This window comes from Cyanistes caeruleus, chromosome 11 (assembly GCF_971803275.1).
Source record: "Cyanistes caeruleus chromosome 11, bCyaCae1.hap1.1, whole genome shotgun sequence".
Lineage (NCBI taxonomy): Eukaryota > Metazoa > Chordata > Aves > Passeriformes > Paridae > Cyanistes > Cyanistes caeruleus.
The window spans coordinates 10,921,973-10,945,852 of NC_141711.1; the positions used below are offsets into that span (position 1 = coordinate 10,921,973).

The 23,880-nt window shown below is 55.9% G+C and overlaps 1 protein-coding gene across 2 annotated transcripts in view; it reads right to left on the reverse strand.

Moving 5' to 3' along the window:
• PLXNA1 (plexin A1) overlaps positions 1-22,597 on the reverse strand; it is a 111,661-nt gene extending 89,064 nt beyond the window's left edge. The window contains exons 1-3 of one of the 2 annotated variants that reach the window (XM_086845840.1): positions 22,465-22,597; positions 7,626-8,972; positions 1,308-1,490 (exon numbers count right to left, since the gene is read on the reverse strand). In XM_086845840.1, coding sequence (XP_086701966.1) covers positions 1,308-1,490; positions 7,626-8,828 — 1,386 coding nt within the window. In that variant the 5' untranslated portion in view covers positions 8,829-8,972; positions 22,465-22,597. The remainder of the gene's footprint in view (positions 1-1,307; positions 1,491-7,625; positions 8,973-22,464) is intronic. The other variant, XM_086845842.1, reaches the window with a different exon arrangement.
• Positions 22,598-23,880: the final 1,283 nt, after the last annotated feature.

The following is a 23,880-nucleotide window of genomic DNA, read 5'->3' on the forward strand; positions in this document are numbered from 1 at the left end:
TGGCTGCAGTCCTGCAGCCCACACACCAATCAGACACACACACTAGCTGACCCCTTCCAAATGGTTCTGAAGGTGCAGAATACTGGGGAAAAACTGAAAAAAGCAGAACAAAAATCCACTTTGCCATCTAAAAACCAACCATCAGCCCCTCTAGGAAACTGAGGAACTAGAGTGTCGTTGTGCCTTTTTGAACTCTCCTCCCACGTGCTCCTCCCTTCCCATCCCCATCTAAAAGCTCCCATCTGGAGCCCAGCGGCAGGAGAAGCAGGCAGCAACCTGACACCAGTCCCTCTGGATCCCTCATCGATCCAGAAGGGAGGATGAGCTGCCTCCATCCCGACAGCCCTGCGGCCGCTGTGCACCCCTCCAAGGACTGCAGAAAGACAAATAGAAGATGTGGGGCTAGAGAGGACCCCTCCACCCTGCCTCCCACCCCAACATGTGCTGCCCATGCCCCAGAAACACTGCTAATAGGCAAGGGCACAGGCAAGTCTGTCAGGGGTCCTGGGGGAACAGGGGCAGAGCGAGTAGGACATATGGGGACTACACAATGGCACCCTGCTCCAGATTCCTGCCCCCTGCAGGGCACCCTGGCCAGCACAGACCAGGAGATGCAGCAAAAATGCAGAATGCTGTGCCCAAAACAGCATCTTACAAGTCACAGAGAGATGGGCCAAACCAGCTCTGGTCCACAGCAGGGACTTTACCAGGACCTTCATGTGGCCTTTCCCTGGCTGAGGATGTGTTAATGGAAGCTATGTTTACACAGGGCATGTACAGCTGTAATTACAGGCATGATGTTATGATAACAGGAAATCCGTGCCCTGTGGAGATGCAGGCAGAGAAAGGCACGCATGGAGCTATTTGCTAATTGCCACCAACAAGCAGCCTTTTGTGCCGTGCTGGGGTACAGGAAGTGAAGTCTCCCCCTCGCCAGGCTGGAGCCATCAGCACCCACCTCTGGCCAGCCTGCCCAGGTCAATGACAAGGCCAGACGGACAGAGCCTGCCTCATGGCAGTCCCAGGGCAAGCCCACCTGCCCCCAAGACATGATGGGATGGGCTCTCATCAGCCATCAGCAAGGACTCAACTTCTTTATGTCATAACCCTTGCAAAAGGCAGAGATTTTGTAAATTTGGTTGGAAGAGAGAAGCAAGGGGAAATTACCCCTCCACTGGCCCTTGACACAATACCCTAAACACATCAAGTCACTCTCTTATGGAGGCCCAGCCCAACCTGCACCCCACAAAGGGCCAGCAAGGCAAGCAGCCATCCCTCCCCATTATCATCACTGAGGGCTTTCCTACCTTTTTGATCTTCCCACTCCGTGTGCCTGCAAAGACAACAGTTTGTCCTCTGTAGTCATAGGCAGCCACTGAGGTCATCCCATCCTCCTTGTCCACAAAGAGTGGGGTCCCCTCGATGGTGACAGTCCCTCCCAGCGGCTGGTTAAAATCCTGGCCACAGAAATTGTCGTCAATCTGCAGCGGCTGTTGGAAGAAAGCAGAGGAGAGATGAGCTTTTTGCCAATGCCTCAACATGCTGGACATAACAGATGGCAGTAAGCCATCTCCCACCTTCACCCCACAGCTACAGCACCTTTGGCAGCCTCCTCCTGCAGCCCTCCCACCTCACCAGCCACGGGAAGGCATGAGTTGATATTTCCCTAGCGTTCCCTACACACTGATGTAAGGCACTTGGGACAGATCCACTGCATGTAGGCCCTCTCTGCATCTGAACAGGCTTTGCAGACCAAGACCATGGCTCTCTGTCCCCTGAATCCTACACAGCAGCACTTACAAACACAGCAGGAGCCACTGGAGCATCCCTGCTCCCCCCTCAATCCCTGCCAGTGCCATCTCAGACACATGGGATGCCAGCACAAGCTCCCCAGCACACAGACATCCCTCTCCTCCTCATCCCTAAGCACTAGCTTAAAAAAAAAACAGCTTGGCAGCGATGCAGTGAGGCAGGAGGGGCTGAATCCTGCAACCCAGCCTTCCCCCAAAGAAAAAACACTTCCCAGACAAGGCCATGCCAAGGCAAACAAGTCAGGGCTCCTGGAAGAGCCTCACTTCACATAGCAAAGCCTCTAGCAAGCACACTACCCACCTGCCAGCCCTGTTCCTCCTCCCGCAGGAACGTCTTTGGGAAATCCCCACATTCTTTCTGTGCTGCCTTACCCCAGACAAGGTGCCTGGCTCAGCCAGCTGCCTCCTCAGTTCAGCAGGAGCCCACAGATCTGGGAGAAGCTTTTGCAAGCTTTCCCTCTGCTCAAGGAAAGGCAGAAGGAGGGCTGCACTGGCCTCTATCCACTCTTACAACCGTGACAGCAGGGACCACCATCAGGACAGTCCAACGATGGGCAAGGCAAAGGCAAAGGGATGCCCCCTGTGAAAGCTGAGATCCAGGCAGGGGAGTGGGACCAGGACCAGATCCACAGCATTCACCCCCACCTCGAGCATCCTCACCCTGGCCTGCTGAGCTGAACAACAGACCCTTGGCCACAGTGGTCTGGCCTGGGGGGCACATGGGGCTTCCAGTGTTCCCACACAAGGCAACAGCCTCACATGGTCACACAGCACCAGCAAAATCCCTGTTCTATCCCAAGCACTGAAGGGCTTTGCCAAATCCCCAAGGGTGGCAGTGAGCCTGGGTGCAGGAGGGTAAAGTGGCAAGGCAGGCACAGCTGACAGGGAGACAGCCTGCTCCAGTCACGGGATTCTTCTGCTTCACAAGGTTCCTTATATAATTTTGAATTTAAAGGGGGAGAGGTTTTTTGGCAAGCAGCAGGCTCCAAATGCATGCCAGTCCCCAAGGGGTTTTAAATCCGTATTGCATGTGTACAGAGCATATGGGAAAATGCCAAGCTCCACGTATGCAAGGGCACTACAGAGCTCTGTAATTCCCACTCATCACTGCCTGGGAAGCGAGGATCAGCCCAGACTGGCTCCCACCAACAGTCACCCATGTGGAGGGGAGAAAACACAGTACTTTTCCGTGCTCCAGCACAATACACTTGCAGCTACAATGGCACCAGCCTCCCACAGCCATGGCAAGGCTGCTCACCCTCTTCACCATGCCACTATTCCAGCTCCAAGGCCAGTGGTCTCACTCCCTGCTGCAGCAGGAACCCAGTGCTGTGCCAGCCTTACAAAAGGGAAGGACCAGTCACACTCAGCCCACCAGGCAGTCTGGAGATGCTGCTCCCTCAGTTACTCTAACTTCTGTTTTTGGGTGTTGAGTTAATGTACAAAGATCAACTCCCTTCCCCGCCTGACTGTTGCTCATCCTTCCCTGAACTAGGGGAACTCCTACAGCCAGTGATGAAAGATGCGGGGATCCCCAAAACAGGAACAGAAGCACCACGCATCTCTGCAGCCAGAAGAAAAAGAGGGAAGGGAAATCACAACCTCTCCACGCATCCACTGAATGCCAGCCTTGCCCTCCTCTATCACTTGGCCAACACACACTAAGCATCCTCCTATGCATTACAAGACTAGGAATTTTAAAACAGCAGATCCTAGAAAATTATCTTCCTAATCACAGAGTGAGATGTGAGTGATGCTTCAGCCACAACACAGCTCCCACCCAAGTATCTGGGATTTCTCAGGTGCTTTGCTGGGGGAAAGATTCTGTCCCTCACAGCCCAAATAAACCCCAGCACCTTCCACCCAGCCATCTGCAGCAGCAGAATGGTTCAGGGCAATGCCGCAAAGGTATTCAAGCCCTGGCACCCCTGGGTGCAGGTTCTGCTCTCTCTGAGCTTCATCTGCTGCTTCCCCAACCCCGTGGCTGCTGAATATGCAAAAGGAGAGATGTTTATGGTGTTTACTGCTCTCTGCTTTGTCTCAACATACTCTCTGGGAAATGACAAATACAGCTGCGCTCTGGGACCGAGGAACTCCCGCCGCCGCCATGCCGACACCACCTCGATAAATAATTACGCCGACAATTAGCTCATTAACAGCAAACTGCCTCGTAGGGGAAGCGCAGGCGGCACAGAGAGGTCGGGCCAAGGGCAGCAGTGCCAGGGTTATGGAAGCCACTGACATCTCTGGCTGCAGCAAGAGGCAGGGCAGAGGGACGGAGGGCAGGAAGGACAGGGGGACAGGGGGACAGCTGTCCCCCAGCCAGTGCTGGCAGGGACCAACTCACACCACGGCACGCGAGGGCCACTGACCTTGCAGCGTTTCAGCCTGCGGATGCTGGGATCTGCAGGAGACACTGGGATCTGCAGGAGACACTGGGATCTGCAGGAGACACTGGGATCTGCAGGAGACACTGGGATCTACCCACTCCTGCATTTCCATGGGTTTTTGCAGGGACCACAGCCTTCAGCCTATTGCAAGGATGGGGTGTGGTGTTTCTTTTGGGGAGGGGTTGGGGTTTTTTTTAATTATTTTTATCTTTTGTTTTTATTTCCATGCTTTTCTTTGGCACCCCTCTCTGTTGCCCCTGGCTCAGACACCCCAAGGCTGCTGCACAGTACAGCACAGCAGTCTTCTCTGTCACAGCACTACTTTTTCCTCTCCAAAACAGGATCAGGAAATTTGGATTTCCTGGGGAAAGGGATTTGAAGGAGGGGGAAGGCAGCCCACAGCACCAAGCAGGAGCGGGTGTCTCCTGATATGCCTTGTCTCATTGCCTCCCTTCAAGCCCACTTACGAAAGCAATGAGGGAGCAGACAGCACGACAAGGCTCGCATCACTCAGCATTATTAATTAGCCAGTAATTCGCCAGTTAACACCATTATAGGCTCACCCCATCCCCCGTGCACCTCCAGGGGCTGTGATGGAGGATGTGGAGGGATGCAAAGAGCCAGGGAGGAGGTTACAGGAGGCTGGTACTAAGTGCCAGGCTGGGATGCCAGGCTTTTTGTGCATTAATCGCTGCTCAGGAATAATCCGAGTGTGGTACAGTTTGTTACCACCTGCATTTCTCTGGCTGCCCCGGAAAGGATTTGGCTTATCCTGGCCCACTTTCAGCCAGTTTGTCACCAGCCATTGTTCTTTGCCAGCAGCCTGGGCAGCAAGACTTACTGAGGAGTCAAAACTCAATTTCTCCCTGGGGTAGCCCAGGGGTAGCAGCCACATCCTCCTGGCTCCAGGCACTGCCCAGGAGTCAAGGGCTCCAGAAACTCTAAATAACTCCCTGCTGCAACATCTGCACTCTAGCTCCAGCCCAGTGCCCTTTCCCAGCCATGCTACACCAGTGCTTGTTCCCCCCAGCATGGGAACAGAAGCACTGGGCAGATGTGCTGAGCACATCTGGCCACAGGCACAAAGACCTCCCAGCCCTGCACAGGGGAAGAAAAGAGCCTGGCCACACAACACCAAACCCCTCTCAGTGAAACACTGGGAGCAGCAAAGCCTCTGGGGAGGTTCAGGGGTGATTTAAGCACTGGGCTTGGCACAGGGAAATAGCTTGGGTGCTTCCACAAAGTGCCTCTGCTGCGTTTGGAAGCCCATGCTCAGGGCTGAGTGCACCAGTGTGAGAAGTCTCCCTACAGAGCTAGCTCCCTTCACCTTCCCACTTATCACTGGATCCCAGGAGGGAGAGAGAAGTGGGAAACAGGAATTGACTCCACTCACCAGCACTGGAGAGGAATCACTAACATCTCCTGAGCTATCTGCCAAACCTGGTAGCCTCTCCTCCCAGCTCCAGCACCAGTTTTGGAGAACCAGAGCTACGCTGCAGCTCTGGGGATGAATATCTACTGGCCCTGCACTGCTTGGGAGTGCAGAGCTGACAAAGCCTCCTCCAGCATGGACCAGCCTCAGCTCCTTACTGCCATGAAGGAGCAGAGCAAGACAGCTCCTTGCACATTCCCATATGGATGAGGTCTAAATCCCAAGCAATTAGTGACTTGAGCAATTACATTTTGCCTCCTTAAAAATAAAAAAAAACAGCATGTCCTTTATTTTCTGGCCAGTCCTCACCATCGAGAGATCCATCACTGCCAACACCCACCCTGGAGGTGGCTTTACTTTATTTGGGGCACAGAAATTCCTGCCAGAGAGAGGGTACATACTTCCAGCGGTCTGGTTTGGCCTGTGCTCAGCACCGCAACTACCTGAGGGCTTGACGTATGATCCAGGCACTTTCCCCACTCTGCCTGGCAGCTGGAGAAGGACTGGGACAGAAAACACCTTTTTCACCTGGGGGAGGGTGTCAATGCCCAGCCCAGCCTCTACAGAAGCAGGAGCCTCCCCATCACGGCACACATCCGTCCACCCCACAAGAGCCATACCTGCAGGACCCAAAGAGTACCTTGAGATCCACTTACTCCCAGTGGCTGGCCACCAGGTAGCAATCCCAGGACCACCAGAGTTTAAAACCATCCCTAGAGTGCAGGGAGGCAGGGCACCCTCCCCAAACCCACGGCGTTAGTGGGGCACTGGGAGAGGTGAGCCGGGAGCGCAGGAGGCAGCAGTGAGCAGCTCCACCACCAGAGCCAGCAGCTGCACGACCCAACAGGCAGCCGTGTAACGATTTCATCATTTTCCAGCAAAATTGAATTAGTTCAAAGCCAAAATCTGATTTGCGAGCCCAGCGCTCTTGACAGCAAACCCTTTACTTTGTCAGGCAGCTGTTAGCTGTCTCCTTCAGAGCGGCGGCGAGGACGCTGGGAGGGAAGGCAGGGCTGCTCCACAGGGACCCCCCTGCTCACCTGCCTGCACCCAAAGCCCTGCTTGAGCAGAGCAGGGGGCTTGCTGATGGGTGCTGAACACCAACGAGCCAGACATGGGGGAGGTGGGTGATAGCAGGTGGGTCAGGACCTCCACCAGACCCTCTCAAACCCACACACCAGCAGCCCAAGCAGGCCTCAGCCCCATATCTGACCCTACTTGGGGCCTACCCCGCCTATGACCTCTCCATCACCTGGAGTTGTAGCCTCCAGCAACTACTGGCGGTTTGTAACACTGCCCAGAAAAGAATGCAGTAACAGTAACAGTTCAATGAGAAAATAAACACCAAGAGCCAAGCTGGGAGGTCTCCTGCCCACCACCACTCAGAGAGCCCACGCTGAGCAGCTGAGACACCAGCAGGAAGCAGAGGCAGCCAGGTGAGAACCAGGTGGGAAAACACCTCTCTGGGGACAGAGGGGAATGCTCCCTCAGGTGGGAATGACTGTTCCAGGATAGCAGCACTTATCTTCTGCATCTCTGAATGACAATTTGCACTGATCACTCCCAAAAGCCACCTCACTGACAGCGCCCTGTGCTCTCCCAGCACCCCATGGAGAGGATGTGGTCCCCCCATGCTGAACATCTGACCAACTTCTGCTGGGGCCACCAGTCTCCCCACCTCCCTCCATCAGGTCTGTGCTCCACGTCCTGCACATCCTGCTGCTTCCAACACCTTCTGCATGGCCACTGCCAAGCCCCAGGTGACACAACACCCACAAACCCCACACATGCCATCTGCAAGGGACTCTACAACAGAGCCGCAGCAGATGCCCTGAGGCCTGAGCATACCACCCTCCCAGCCCAACCCACTGACACTCCCCAAATCTACAGTGAAAACACAGCTCAGGTCAAATCACTGGGAAAGGTCCAGCCAGAGAACACCACCAGAAACCAGAAACAGTCTGGCTTGAGTAAAGACAGGCGGGAACTCACCGAGTTGATGCAGCCCAGCTCCTTATTCAAGAGCCAGGGCAGTGAGAGCTTCCCTTCCCCTCTGTAGCATGACTGGATACGCTCCTTGATCTTATCCTTGATCTTCTTCAACGTGAAGAGGCAGAGCACAGACTCCTTGGGAGGCTTAACCCTATTTTTCTGGCCCTGGGAGAAGATGGTGAAGAGGATATCCTCCTGCTCTGAGATGCCCAGGTACTTGGCCAAAGCCTGGCCAGGCTTGGTCAGGTAGGCGTCCTGGATCAGGCGGTACTCGATGCCGTCCTGCACGCAGCCAATGGGGAATTCCACATAGGAGTAGAATTTGGGGTCATCCACACAGAGGCGGACGATCTTGGAGGTGAAAAACTGCTCCCCAGTGGAGTCGGGAGAGGTCAGCTGGGTGTCCAGCTGCAGGGTCAGGTAGTAAACAAACTGCTCACTGCTGAAGCTGTAAATGTAGTAGATGTCAAAGGTGGGGAACTTGGAGAGTGTATCCGAGGGGATTTTGAGCTGTGAGGAGACAAACTCATCCTGGTAGACAAAGCCAAACATCTCCGCGTTCTCCTCGTTGGCCATCAGCTTGCGGCTGGAAAGAGTGGGGAAGTACTCTGACTTCCCATCAATGGGCGTCCCAATGAAGAGCTTGTTCTGCCCGTTCAGCACCTCGATGATGACACCAGACATGGTGCCCGACTCGTTGACACTGGAGAGGTAGTGCTCCTTGCGGTGGTGGGGCTCACCCAACTTGAAGAGGTCATCCAGCCGCAGGAACTGGCAAATCCCCTGGGAGGCACTGCCGCAGGCAATCAGCCGATTCCCCGAGTAGTCCACCAGCAGCAGTTTGTTCACGTTGTTGGTGGTAACCAGCCCGTGCGGGCAGGACTGGACACTGGGCGGAGGGTAACACTTCTCATTGTCCTCCACGGGCCCCGTCACGTGGGTCCGCAGGAGCGTGAGGTTATTGGAGAGCTTGTAGATCCGATTGACAGCCCCCACGTAGACCTCCCCAGTTTTGTTGTGGACCACCAAGTGTGTCAAGCTCCAGTCTGTAACCAGGAAAGTCCTAAAGGGAGATTTGGGGCTGCCTTCCGCCAGCGGTAGCCAGGTGCTCCCCAAGAGCAGCAAGGTCCAAATGTGGATGGACAAATGGTGCTTGAGCCAAAGGAGCCACATTGCAGCAGCCTCACATCCAGCCAAGGCCATGCCCAAACCCAGCGACAAAATAAATAGAAACAAACCCAAACTAAAGGGATGGGGGAGGGAGGAGGAGCTAACAGGATACAATCTCCTCTGCTTCCACTGTGCTCAGCAGTCAGGGCATCGTGGGCACGGCCAGTCCAGTTAACCCTAGAGGGAGAAAGACAAGAAAAGTGGGGTTAGGAGGCTTTCTTGTTGTCTCAAGCATGTTCCAGCCCACCCAGAAGACTGCTGCTTCACATTTTCCTATCAGGTAGAAGAGACCCTGACCTGCCGCCCCAATCCCACTCCATGGCAGTGCAGGGAATGGATGCAAAATCCCAGTTAGCAGTGAGCACAGCCCAAGCCTCTACACAGAGGAGGATCTCAAAAGCACCTTTTAAAGGAGAGAGCCAAGAGCCCTGGCATGTTGCTCACCATCCTGCCACCTGCCTGCCAGGAGGGACATGGGCAAGAGGGGTTGGAGGGAGCACACACATGGAGGGGCATGGCAAGGACAAGCCTGTCCTTATGGCATTACTGTGCATTAGAAAACACAGGACCAGACATGAGGCAGTTGGTTTGAGAGGCTCCAGAGGGACAAGGGGTCACACGCAGGGGGGATGGAAAGCTCTGCTCGCTGCTGTGCCACAGCTGGGGCTCACCAACATGGAGCATCAAAGCAGCCAAATTCCCCACACCAGGGTGACCTTTGCACCCCAGCAGCGGTGAGGAGATGGCCACAGGAAACAACACAGACCTCCACTCTTTGCATCAGTTCAGCAGCCCCTCCATTACACCCCATCCTGTCTGCTCCATCCACCCTCCCCACACAGGCACAAGCACCACTACACTAACCTGGGTCTGTGCAAAGCCCCCTGCCAGCACACAGCCCATCCTACCATCACAATTCATCCACCCCAACTGGGACCAAGGTACATGGCTGGGGCACTAGCTCCGTTTCCCAGCCAATGCAGACAAGCTGCTCCAAAAGGGAGTGGAGGAGGAGGAGAGCCTCTCTCTCCTTCCTCTCCTTATCATCCATCTCTGACTCAGCCCAGGATAACCTTCAAGAGGATCCCCAGCAGGGAGTGGCACAAGTAGGAAATATGGCCCGCGGTGACTGGCAGCTCTGCCAGATCCCAGCCCTAGCTAGGCAGGGTGTCAGAGGGCAGCCAGTTGCCATATCAGCAGGACTGTGCAGGGCTGAACACGGCCCCAGCCTCAGCATCCTGCTCTTGGCAGGGCTGTGGGACCCACCAGCTAGGCCACATGCAAACCCTGGGGGGCTGCATCACCACTGAGCCAGCAGTGAGCCATACGGCAACCCCAACATTCCATTACAGCATCCTTCACTTCTGCTGCTCCCCTCCCAAGCCACAGAGCCAGACTGGGAGAGATCCAAGGAAAGGGAGAAACTGTTTTTCCCCTTCTCCAACTCCCAACACACACAAGAGCCCCCTCTCCTTTTTCAGGACAAGCCCAGCCCTGGCCACCCCTGCCAGCTCCCCTGAGCCCCAGATACATTGGGCAAAACTTCTGCATCATTTCCAAACCCTCTCTGCAGATCTGCCTCTGCCCTCAACGCCCCTCACCCTGCTCTCTTCAACTTCCCAACACATCCACCTCCAAGGCAACAGTCCCAAGGGACATTTGGACAATTGCACGTGAGCAGCACTGAGACCAAATCCAGGAGCCACAAAACTCCATGGGTATGGAGACAATCAAAGCACCATCCTGGAAATCATCCCCATGGTCCTAACCACCCGTTCCTACCACCTTTTTCAACACTGGGAGCCTCCCAGCAAAGAGTAGGTAGTCACAAAACTGTCAGGGCAAGGGCACTCCCAGAAGACACTCACACTGCCCAGAATCTTCATTTTTCTGAGCTTGTTGGTAAGATAATAACAACAAGCGCCCCAGATCAGAGCTTGTTAGCCCCAAACCACACTGTCATGGGACTGACACTGTCAGCACAAACCCACTGGTTAGCCCAGAAAGCCACAGCCCAGTGGCTGCAGGCATTGGGGTTTCCTGAAGGAAACCAGAGAGTGGTTTCCCACCCCAAGAAATCGTCACAGCTGTCACCAAGCCACTGTGCCCATGCAGCTGAGGACAGCGGCTGTCTGGCAAGGAGACCAGCACCAACACCAAATTCATGTGTCAGTTATGTGCCAAGGAGAGAAGGAATGGGGAAGATGGGGAAGATGACAGTGGGAGATTGGTGCAGCCTGGGGATGCCGCCCAGAGCATCTCCTGCCAGGATGAGACAGCACGACAGGGAACTTGCTTTCTTGGTGCATTTCTATGATTCACTGCTTCTATTTCAGGAAGTGGGTGAGAGAACTAGAGGTCGAGCTGCTGCCACAAACCAGGGCTAGAAAGCCCAACAGGAGATTCCCAAATTAACGTAGGGAACTGCAAATCAGAAGTTGGAACGAGAGCAAAGTGAGGCAGAGCTGGGGCAAGCTGAGAGATGACACTCTGCAGAGCTCCTCTGAGATTTCTGCTCCTAAATATACTACAGCAGCAACATCTCGTCCTAGTGACCTGACACCAGTGGTGGTTTTGTCCAGTCCTGCTTAAAACCATCTGCAAGGATTAATAAAAATAAAACAGCACAAATAGTTTGTCTTCTTTTTTCAGGATTCAGTGGTATGGGTTCCTGAACTTTGGATAGAAGTAAAGCAGGGCTCAAGCCCACCACGGTGCAGGCCGCCCTACCCTGGAGCAGGGATGCCAGCACAGCCTCCGCTCCCTGCCCATGGGAGCAGCAGCCAAAGGGCATTTCCCTGCTGTCACACAGCCTCCAAGTCTCATGGAGAGGTCACAGTGCAGCTAAGGCAGGGCAGCTCCTCCACTGGCACACTCTTTAAACCACAGGGTACCCAAACCCCCTGGGGCTGCATTCAAGCAGCACCTCACCCTGGGGGGGACCCAGTACAGGGCCACCATACGACTGCCACCACCAGGAAGCAAGTCCTGCACCACAAACACGTCCAGTGCAGTCCAAAGGCATAGAAAACCCTGAGCAGATACCCTGGAGCCGAGCCCTGCCCTGTAAAACAGGCAGCAATAAAATAATTCACCCCAGCCCGGTTGCATGCATGCCAGCTGGGAGAGCAGGAGCACAAATACACCTGGCTGTGCTACTGGGCAGCAAGTGATGCAGTGCAGAGCATCTGCAGCACTGAACATCCCCAGGGCTCACCCCACAGCAGGGACACACCACAAGCCAGACAGCAGCACAGGCTTGTGTTTTAAGTTACACACACACACACACAAACACACACACACACATACATATATTTATATAAGGGAACCCACTGTCAGAAGCAAAGCCAGCACAAGAGCCAAATCCACCCCAGTCCCCTTCATCCCCCATTGGAAAGGACATTTGCTCACAGTTTCACCTCAAAGTGGCCACACTGAGATGGCTGCAGCCACTGCAAAACTTGGATGGGGCTTACCCACCTCAGCACTCACACACCCTCAGCTGCCAATGAGCCTTTCAGCAACAAGCCAGGAACATACCCCAGAGACACCAGTGCCCCACTTCCTGGCTGCTGGAGAGGTGGCAAGGGGCAGCAGCACTCATCCCCCGAGGCTGAGAGCTCTCTGGTCCTGCAAAATGCCCAAAAACCTGTGTTTGGGATGGGAGATCACACTTTGGGAAAACAATCATCACTTTTGATAGCACAAAGCAGGAGTGCTGGGATGGAAAAACTAACCTTAAAAGGCAAAGACTGGACAGAATGTTAAGGACCAGCTCTCCACTCATCCAGGCAGCAAGTCCAAGAGTCAGCACTAGCCTACAAAGCAGCAGCCCTCATGGGAACACCCGCAGGCAGAGTTTAAAACATGCAGACAAGCACAGAGGTGCACATCTGGCACTCACAGACCCGCCTGCCATCCCTGCTCTTCCATCAACAGGACCCCAGCAGGTTCACTCCTAGCAAAACACCCCAAGAGCTTTTATAGCCTTGCACTTCTGCAAGGGAGGTTGAAGGAGAGAAGGCATGGGATTGAAAACCCCCAAATAACCAACCCACAAAAGGGTAAATGGCATCTAAAGGGCCTTTACCTGCAATCCCTCCACATCACTTGCTGCTCTCAGCAATAAGAAACAGTGAAGAAGAAACCAGCTACAAGCTGCAAGTAATTAGCAAAGGGGAGAGAGGGGAGATTATCCAGGGGAGAGAAAAGCCTTCGGGCCACAGGAGAGGCAGCCTCACCATACAGCTGGTGTATTTTTAGGTTCATCTGCCTGGGAAAAGCCTTGCAACAATGAGGAAAGCCTGGTGGTGGTACAAATTTGAGCTGCACTACATATGCAATTGCTGCAACGGGGCTAAATTTTAACTCCTTCCTTCACTGCATACAGTCATTGAAAAGTATTTGGCTGGGTTCCCCTCCCTAGCCAGTGAGTTAAATCATTAAAAATCTTATCCTGGCTCAAGCCACACCCTGATGAAATCAATGGCAGGCTCTGAAGCTGCCCCAATGCCCCAATTTCCATTACTATCACCCAATCAAGAATATCTTCAGCATCTTCAGCTTCCTCCCAAGCTCCTGCCATCTCTCCCAGGAAGGGCTGTGGACCCCATCCTGTCATCCACCCAGCCTCCACTCCTGCCCTGCAAGGATCTTCTGGGCAAAGAATTCAGCCTCTTTTGTCCTGAGAAACATGACAAGGAGAAGCAGCCATCTACTGCCCAAGGGCTCATGAAGCTTGACCCTCAGCAAAAAGGAGCATAAAAGAACAAGCAGTGAGGAAATTAAATAGCATTTCTCAAGTGCACAATTCCCCTTCTCTGGTCCTCTGCAAGAAGTCATGTCACGCCAAGAACAGCTTGAACTCCAGAACAGCTCTGGAGCCACTTCATGTGCTCACCACCAAGAGACTGCAGGCTGCCCTGCAGAGAGCCCCTCCAAAAAGGGCTCACAAGCATTTCCGATATGGAAACCCAGGCTCCCTGCAATGTCCCAAAGCAATGAGGTACACGAGGACAGCCTCAGCAGATCCTGCCAGGAAACCAGGCATGGACTGAGACTTTACACATTTCCCAATTCTGCCCAGCTACACCAGAAGTGAGAGTCAGTGGCTGTCCCCTGCCTTATTCCCACAACTCACCTGGCTATCACAGTTCATACAGGACCCTACAAGGGCTGCCAAGGGGCTTTCTGCTTGCAGCCCACATGCTGCATCTGGATCTCCCAGGAGGAAAGTGTGGCCCACCTTCCCCTGTGCTCCCTGCAGCCAAGAGAGGAGTACACAGACCTGGATTGACTGATGCCTGGAATGGAGACCAGTGCACAGCCTGTGGGTAATCACCCACACAGGACACAGCTGGCTGATTCTCATCCTACTTCAGGAAGTTTGTTCATCAGCATACACAGAGCACAACATCTCAAATCTCTCTGTGCCTCTCATCATCCACAGACCCCAGTCCAAGGCACCAGGACACCAGCCATGGGACTGTGGCTTCCTACTATCAACACCCAGGTCAACTCAAACAGCAGACCAACATGAATTTTGTCACCTCAATCAGGACCAGTTAATAACATCTTGTCCCCATCTTAAGAGCAAAGAAGTACAGAGCAAATTCCCTGAAGGCCACCTCCCCCTTTGGCTTTGTCCCACACACTCCCAGACTGATTCTCACAGCCCATCAGTCCACAGGCCCCACATAAATGTCCCAAAAACTAGCCCTGCTGGCAGAGGTCACCTTTGTCCAGCTGGACCCACAGCAACCCAGAAGGACATCCACCAGCAAGGTCCCTCAACAGCAGAGAAGTCCAACGAGAGATCCTCTGGCCATCAGCATCCTTCCTTTGTCTCATCTCATTCCCTGGAGCACAGTGCATCACTCCTCCCTCTCCAGCCTGCTGCTCCACATCCCTCACTGGGCCAGAGAAGCCACAAACACAAGCCATGATTTTACCCTCCCCAGATCAATGCCCCTCTTCCAGCCCAGCCCTCCAACCTGCATTTTCACCTCTCTGTCACAAGCGCTTCCCCCAAATCCCAGAGGGAATCTGGAGAGCTCCCTCTTTGCAATGGAGCACTGCCACAGCAGGATTCCTGGTTGCTGGATCCTCTCTATCCAGCAAAGGGAGGTCATTCTGGGGTTGGTTTAATCCCAGCTAAACTGAAATTCCCATGCTTCCGCCTGGCCCCTTGCTGACACCAGCACTTGTGCTGTCCTGTGGCGAGCCAAGCACGACTGCCATCACATTAGTTCTGATTAAAACAACCACAAAACTTCTCTAAACGACCTTTCTCAAGCCATGTGTGCTTTTTCTTCCCCTATCAACCTCCCATCCTTCCCCCTCTGCTGTTTCAGTTATGCTGCCTCAAGAACCACAGCTGGAAATGGCTCAGGTCCCGGCTCTGCTTCCCCTGCAGAGTTCCCAGCTCAGCACAGCCCCATGTTCTATTTGCTCAAGGTGAAGCTGACCCAGGAGAAATGAGACATCCAGAGATGGCAGAGTCTCACCTGGCAATGGGACAGGCAGAGACAGGAAGAGGAAAAGCCCAAAAGTCCCCCCCACAGCAATACCACCATAGGGGAAACTCTTCTGAGAGTCCAAAAGAGGCTTCATCCACAGCACCATGGGCAAAGAGTATCTGATATTAACAGGGAGGTGCCACAGCAGTGGCTGTGCCCATACTCTGCTTTCCTATGGGCAGTGCCAACACAGCACACCCCACCCAAATTCCCACAGCACGGGGGTCTCACCCACCAGACCTGGGCAGAGCACACGTCAAAGTGTGCCCAAGAGCTGCTGGATGGGAGGAAGAGCAGAGCAAGGCTTCTCCTCTTCCTGCAGATCCCAGCTGCAGCCCCAAGCCACGCTGGACACAGGTGTCACCTTGTGTCATATTATGGCCTGATGCCATGCATGAGGAGCTGAGATTCCAACAGGCATCAGCACAATGGATCGGCTCCTTCAGTGCAACACCGAGAAGAGGCGGCTGCTCGCCTCTGCTGGGAGGTCTGTCCAAGCACCTCTGCCAAAAACCCACTTTCTGCTAATGAAGGTGGCTGGATGGCAGCTGCAGCGAGTGCCATCACCCCCACGGAGGGCCAGGGAGCCACAGGAGGCACAGCCAGTGGGCCAAGAGATCCTGCCCTGTTGGGAGCTGACACGCTCCCCTGGCACCGTCGCATCCCTCCCTCCCAGCTCTCTCCCACGCAGGCATGAGGCCATGCAGGACCTCCCCACATGTGCCAGCAGCCCCACGGGCACCTCGGCCGTGCTGATAAGGAATAACAGAAGGAGCTGTGGAAGCCGGGGCTGCTGTCAGCGTCATGGGGATCGGCAGCGGCTCTCCTTCGGAAACAGGGCTGCCTTCCTGCCTTTCTCCTCCCCCATTTCTTCCCGATGACATCAGCCTGAAAAACAGGTTCTTGACTTCAGCAGGGCTCATCGGGCCGATTCTGGTCCCCCCTTGACTCCAGAAAGGAAGCAGCCATCCAGGAGCCGGACATGGAGATAAGCAGCAGCGGGCAGGCAGGCAGGGACCCTGCCAGCATGCCAACACTTGTAGGAATAAAAACCATGGAGAAGCAGAAGGGGGTGGAGGGAATGCGACACTGGAGAACAGATATAAATGTTTTACAGAGGCCGTGGCAGCTGTAAGCTGGGTCTACACCCCGGCCCCAACACTGCTCTGCTGCAGGGCAGCCAGATCTACCCAGAGCAAAAGTCAAATCCCAGGGCAGGTTCCCATCTCACTCCAGCTCCAGGGCCCAACAGCAAGCCCTCAGGCTGGCCAAAATGACAATACAGGACTCAACACTTTCCAGCAAAGCCTTCCGAGGGCCACAAAGCTGGACACGGACCAGAAGGGAACACGATCCTGCGAAACATCCTGCCCCACCAGCCAAGCTCCAAGATTATTTTTAAACTCCTCCTAAAATATTTTTGGGTTTTCCTCTTCCCCTGTTGAAACTAACAGTCTGCACAGGAAGAACGAAGCAAGCGCCCGTACACAAAGCCCGCATGCACAAAGCAAACAACTTACTGCCATTATAATTACCTGTGATCTTATCGGCAGCCCTGACGGGGTCGGCATTCGCAGAAGGAAATGTGGATTTCACATTGTGCCACTTGAAATGAGTGTGACCATCCTTCCTTCCCCCCCTGCCCCCCAGCAACACCCGCTCATGCCAGCGCTGTGGTAAAGTGGAGGAGCAGCCCTTGGATGCGGGGCTACGTACACAGGAAATTTCTCCCCCTCATACAGGAATCTGCCTCTTCTCTTGCCAGGAATTTACTTCTGTGAGACAGCCTGAATATTTTGACACACAAACAGTTGTTTGACTGAACACGTAAAGCAAAGGGACTCACAGGACTCCTACAATGACACCAAGACTTGCCTGGACGGGGGTAGCATCAGATGTGTATCTGCAAAGGATCAGGACACTGACACTACCCCAGAGGTGCTCAGAGCATCCAAGCTTCCCAATAATTTTGGGAAACCATCCCCACTCCCAACCCCTCACATGCCAGACTGCATCTCTGCTCCTCCAAACTCCCAAGAAAACATGAAGAATCACTCAACATTTATCAGTTCAAAACACATGTGCAATTAGCAAGATTTTTTTTTCCTCCCTCCAGTATAATTATATATGTTTTAATGCAATTACCACCCCTGTATTTTGTACATTAAACAGTAGGCAACCCAAGGAAGAGAGAGGCTTTTATTTTTCTTGGCTTTGCCTTCCTGAAAATAATACTATTGCAAAATAACTCCGGAAGAAGGGCTTATCTTTACCAGAAAAAGAGGGAGAGAAGATGAAAAACGGGAAGAGGGAAGGAGAAATCTCCCAAAGAGAAAGCAGGGTCTACAGTGTCCCTCCATGCTGCCCTCACCCTCCAGTCCCTACACATACCTATACCTGGAAACCGTTCCTGATACCACGGCCAGGACTCGGAAACAGCCTCAGCCCGTTCACCATCGCCGGCAGAAAGGAAAACTGAATCAAGCAAATGGTTGTGGTTACTCAAGCTGGGGTCATTAGCCGGATTAAAGCTCCCAAGCTCCGGCCAGCAGCACGGAGAGCAAAGTGCAGTTAAAGTTGGATTAAATTGGATTACCAGCGCTCCAGAGTCTCTGTGCCAATTTGGCTGGCAGATTGCGGGATGCTCAGGATGGGTAGGTGGGCAGTGAGCCCCAGGGCTGATCTGCAGGCTGCCACTGAGGAGGAGAGATGAAGAAGAGATGGTCCTTGCACAGCACATCCCCCAGAGCCATGCAGCCTGTCCCTGGCACCCGTGGCATGTTCTCACCTCGGGCACTTTCTCTAGCAAAATCCCTCACAATCTCAGCTCAAGGAGCAAAGAGGATATCGCACCCTGGCTCGCACCAGGCCCTGAGTTGACCCTAGCAACAAAAAATCTCCTCTGTGCTTCAGGCAGCTCACGAGGGTTTCTGGCCCCGGGCACAGACCAGCACACAGCAGCCAACAGGTCAGGGATGGATTTGGCCCTCATTACACCAAGAGACCATTGGGACAGAGGAATTGCCCAAAACAGTCCACCTTGCACCACACAAGGCAACTTCAGAGGAGCAAGAAGCAAAAGTGTTCATGGAGTGTAAGCCTGATGATCTAGATGTGGAGCTTTTTTCCAGGCTCAAACATCTCAGCACACCAGCAACAAAGGAGGCGTGCCAAGCCTTGGCTAAAGGGAAAATAAACTTTGAAATGTTTTTCATTCAGGTTTTTAAATGGTGGCTTCCACCCAGAACAAGGGCTGGAGGCAGCCGCAGAGTGCTCAGGGAAGCAAGGCAAACAAGGACACCTTCCTGTGTCTGGCCACGCTCTGACAAACCCATGGGAAGGTGTGGGTTTGGCTACACCACATGCCAAGTGCAGGGCAAAAGAGCCAGGACTGCCCATGCCTGGCATTGAAACCATCAAAACTTACTTATTGTCTGCAGCTTTTCTCATCCATGATGCACAAGATGTTCACTCAAATGTGACTTTGAGCATAGCAGGCAGACCATGTTGGGGTATCTACACGGCTTCCATGCTGCATCCTGGGGGACTAAGAGGGGCTTGGATGAAGCTGCGGGTCAGAGCACACATGATCTCACCAAGTACAACATTTCTGTAGTGGGATGTTCCCCATAGCACTGCATGGAAGCTGGCTGTCTCCGGTCTAAAGCCAAACCAGCCACCTCACCAGTGGATGGTGGCCAACACTTCATTTTGCATGAAGCCATGGCACCCAAAAGGGGCCTCGATCCAAACTCAGGAAAGGTAAGGAGTCATGGTCCGTGCTGAATCGAGCTCCATGTCACTCATAATTCACAGACTTTGGGCCTTCCTCTACACACATGGCATACCACCAAGCCATTCACTGGCCAAACTCTGGCCAGGAACCCTCTTCTCACCAGTTTCTTCCACATAGCACACAAACTTGAAGAAGACATTCATGGATCAGAGACAGCAACAACCTAAGTTCTCAATGCATACATTCCACCAGTTCAGATCAATGAAAAATTCAAGCTTGCAGGCAGTGAGGATGGTATTGTGGGCATTGCAGTGACCCATGCCCACCCTCCTGTCGCTGCACAGAGACACAGCAGCACCTCTGCTGTCCTGGCTCTTTCAAGGTTCCCCTTCCATTGAGCCAGAGGTGCCAAAAACCATGAGTGACTCCTCGCTGAAGACACAAACCACCAAGGCACCAGAACACCTTACACAGAAAGGCAATTCCAACAAAGCCCAGTGGGACTCGGCAGAAGCCCGATGCAGGTACTGCCGGCCCCGGTCTGCAGGGAGCCGGTGCCGCCAGCACCAGTCTCTGCTGCTCGGGAATTGCCAGCCCAGGGCCGGGGCCGGCTCCCGCAGCAGTGAGCGCTGCAGACGGGAGCAAGGCAGGCGGCAGCGAAGGCCCTGACCCACACTCAGCCTAGAGAATAAACACATGCGAGCTCCCTTCATTAAATCCGATCCCAGGGCCAGCTCCTTGGCTTTGTTCAGCAGAAGTCAAACGCGGCGAAGCCTCGGAACCAGGCGGCCTGGCGTGCCAGTCGCACGCAGGGAGCAGGGCAGGGGCCAGCCCCGGCTGCCGCCGTGGAGGAGGGGAGCCAGCCCTGCCGGCATGCAGCAGCGCCGCTTTATTCCCCTTTCCCATTTCGGCTGCGCAAAGCCCCGCTGAAACACTCCCCGGGAGCCGCCGCCACGGCCCTTTCCCCGTCTCCAGGAGTTTGTTTGTGTCTCGCAGGGCACTGCCGCGATCGGGGAAAGGGCTTTGTGTGACGGAGCACAAGGGCACAGCCCGAGCGTGCACGAAGGCGGATGCCTGCGCTCTGCTCCAAATCCCATGCTTCTATTAAAAAAAAATAAGCCAAGAGGGGAAAACTCCCAGAGACGCCGCTATCACCACGCTAACAAAAGCAACGTCGCCAAAACTTTAATCTTCGGGGAAGCAGCTGCAGAAAGCCCAGGCACCCACCGGAGCAGGAGCCAGCCGGCCCCCGGCGCTTGCTCCCCGCAGCCCCTGGAGAGCAGCGAGCGCATCCAGGCTTGCCTCTCTCGGAGGAGCGGAGCCGGCGGCCAAAGCCACAGGCGGATGGGGAGCACCCGATTACACGTATGATCGGGCATTTTGAATCCAAACTTCCTTACCAGCCCTCCTTAGAGCCCCGTGTCGCCACGCCGCTGCCGGCACCGGCATCCACTGGAACCAGCAGATCACTGGGCGGCGAGCGGGAAGAAGAAAAAAAAAACCTTCCCTCCTTGCAGCCACTTAAGAAATTATCCATGCATCCTCCCAGAGGCATCTGCCCCACCGCTTTTCCTTGGCTTCTCCACCTTTCCGCCCTGTTCGGTCACCAGTGTCTTGAGAGACAGACATCGAGTCACTCATTTTACCCACTGAGTAAATGGGTAGACCCTGGGATTGTTCAGGAAGCAATTAGCCGCTGCTCAGAGGAAAATGGTGTTTTCAAATGGATAACCTTTGATGTAGTCAATAGCCTCAGCTCCTCTTTTTTTTTTTTTTCTTTTTTTTTTTTTAATTCTTGCAACCGCACACAAAAGAAAATAAAAAATAAAAAATTTAAAAAATAAATCCAGCAAAAGGCTGGTAAATCCCACCGGCACAGCTCTCGCTCAGCAAAAAAGGATTTTCTCGCAAGCTGGAGGAAAAGCAGCTTCGGGAGGCGGCTCATCTGCCCAACTTTTCTCCCCTCCGTGTCCCGGAGCATACGAGAAGGATCATGAATATTCATCCCCCCCCGTTAGCAGGTTCTGCTTTTGTTTTGTCCTCCCCAAGCAGGAGCCAGGGGGGAGCTAACAAGTGAGGTTAATGCCTGTCTTTTCTCTCCCATCCGTCTCCTCTTTAACCAGTGACCTTCATGTTAAGCCCTGTTTACACACCAGCCCCCCTCCCCTGGCTCCCCCTACCCCGGCGCTCGGCCAGAGGCAGAAGGAAGAATTTTCCCGCAAGGAAGACAAGGGAGGAGAAGGCGATTGCGGGATTCCGGGATTTATTTCGGCATGCCATAGAGATTTTACAAATCCCTCCCCGATCGCACGCCGGAGCTGCCGTGTGTGCTCGCTGGGCAGGAATGGGAAGGGGCTAAGGGACACGGAGCGCGCAGCCGGCTTTATTCGCCACCTTCCACGTTGGTACGGGCGGCGGGAGGCGCACACAGGTACCGCAGCCTCCCACGCCTCGCTCGGAGGTGCCCAGCGCTGCGCTGCCAAACTACAGCGCGATCACAATAGTAACCATCATACCGAGGGCGACGGCAGCCATCCCACCCTAACCCATCCCATCCCATCCCGCAGGGCGCCCACGGCACCTCCCCGTCGGCGGCTGGGGAACGGGGAGCGCGGCGGCGCTGTGGGCTTCGGGACGAGCCCAGCCCGGCTGCCGCTCACCGCGCCCCGGCGGGATGCGGGGATGTGAAGCAGCGAGGACGCGTGAATGGATATGGGATAGCACAATGCGGGGATGGCAGCGGGGATACGGGGCGGTGCGGACACAGGGATGACAGCGAGGATGTGGGGCAGCACGATGCGGGGATGACAGCGGGATGCAGGGCAGGGCAGATGCGCGATCCAAGCCCGGCTCACGTCCCCAGCACAGCCGGAGCCGGGCGGGCAGCGGGGCGGCGGGGCTGGGGCAGCGAACGCCGCCGAGAGCCGGGCGGGAGGGCGCAGCGGGGAGCGAGGGGAGGAGGGAGGCGGCCAAGCCCCGCCGCTACACCGGGCAGGGAGGCACCGCTGGCCCGAGCAGCTCCGAGCGGGGAGGCGGCCCTCAGCCCGTCCAGCCCGCACCTGCCCGGTCCCCGGCACACACCGCTACGAGAGCCACGCGGGGCGTGCGGCGGATAAAGAAAGGGGCTCGGTCCCGGCGCGGTTTTGTCCCCGCGCGGAAGGCGGCTCCCGGGCGCAATGCGGGCTGTCCCGTCGGCGCCGGCCCTGCCCGGCCCAGCCCTGCCCGGCCGCCGCGGCCCCTCCGCGCCCCCCGACGGAGCCGCCGTGCCCTGCCCGGGCCAGCCCCGCGCCGTCGCTGCGGCGGCAATAAAGCCAAATATTTAGGGGAGCAATAAAGCCGAATCTGCATTATTTTTAACGAACCGACCGATCGGGCACATCGCGCCGCGCCCGAAAGTTGCAGCCGGGTTACTCACGGCTCCGGTCCCCGCTCGCCTCCGCCGTGCCAGCCATAATTGCATTCCACACCAAGCCGCCCGCCGGGCCGCCGCCGTCTCCGCCGCCACCGCCTCCTTCTCCTCCGTCCCCTCCTCCTCCTCCTCCGCGCCCGCCTCCCCCCGCCCCCGCCGCCACCGCCGCCGCCGCCCGGGGCTCCGCCTCGCTCTCGCCGCCGCCGCTGCCCCGCATGAATGGGACGGGGCGCGGGACCCCGACGGAACGCCGCCCGCCGCGCGCGCCCCCGCCGCGGCCGCGCGCACGCCCCGCACCGGCGGCGCGAGGGAAGGGAGGGGAGGCGGGGGCGCGCCCGCGCATTCCGCCTCCAGGGGGCGCCCGAGGCGGGAAAGGGGGCGGGGCAGGAGGGCGGGGCCGCCCCGCCCCTGCCAGCCCTTAAAGCGGCGATGCCGCCAGGGGAGGGGCCCCTCTAAAAACGGTCACCGAGCGGGGGCCGCCGCGAGGGGCTGAGGGACAAGGAGGGGACTGAGGGGCAAGGAGGGGCTGAGGGACAAGGAGGGGGGGCTGAGGGGCAAGGAGGGGCTGAGGGACAAGGAGGGGGGGCTGAGGGGCAAGGAGGGGCTGAGGGACAAGGAGGGGGGGCTGAGGGGCAAGGAGGGGCTGAGGGGCAAGGAGGGGGGGCTGAGGGGCAAGGAGGGGCTGAGGGGCAAGGAGGGGGGGCTGAGGGACAAGGAGGGGGGGCTGAGGGGCAAGGAGGGGCTGAGGGACAAGGAGGGGGGGGCTGAGGGACAAGGAGGGGCTGAGGGGCAAGGAGGGGGGGGCTGAGGGACAAGGAGGGGCTGAGGGGCAAGGAGGGGGGGCTGAGGGGCAAGGAGGGGGGGCTGAGGCGCAAGGAGGGGCTGAGGGACAAGGAGGGGGGGCTGAGGGACAAGGAGGGGGGGCTGAGGCGCAAGGAGGGGGGGCTGAGGGGCAAGGAGGGGGCTGAGGGACAAGGAGGGGGCTGAGGGGCAAGGAGGGGGGGCTGAGGCGCAAGGAGGGGGGGCTGAGGGGCAAGGAGGGGGGGCTGAGGGGCAAGGAGGGGCTGAGGGGCAAGGAGGGGGGACTGAGGGGCAAGGAGGGGGGACTGAGGGGCAAGGAGGGGGGGCTGAGGGGCAAGGAGGGGGCTGCACCCAGCTGAGCGTCCTCGCCCTCCGCTCCCCTGCACCTCGTTCCCCAGGGCTGTCCATCCAGCATCTTCCCACTGGAATCGCATCCACTCCACCTAAAATTAAAGTTACAAAAGGGACGAAAAATAATAAAAAACATCCAAATATATTAATTACAGGTCTGAAGGGGTTGTTTGTCTTTTTTAAGCACGCTCAATTGTAACCCACCATGCCAGCCGCAGAGTCCCTTTCCAGAGACAGCAGTGCCACCCTGCCTTTCCCCTGTCCTGTGTT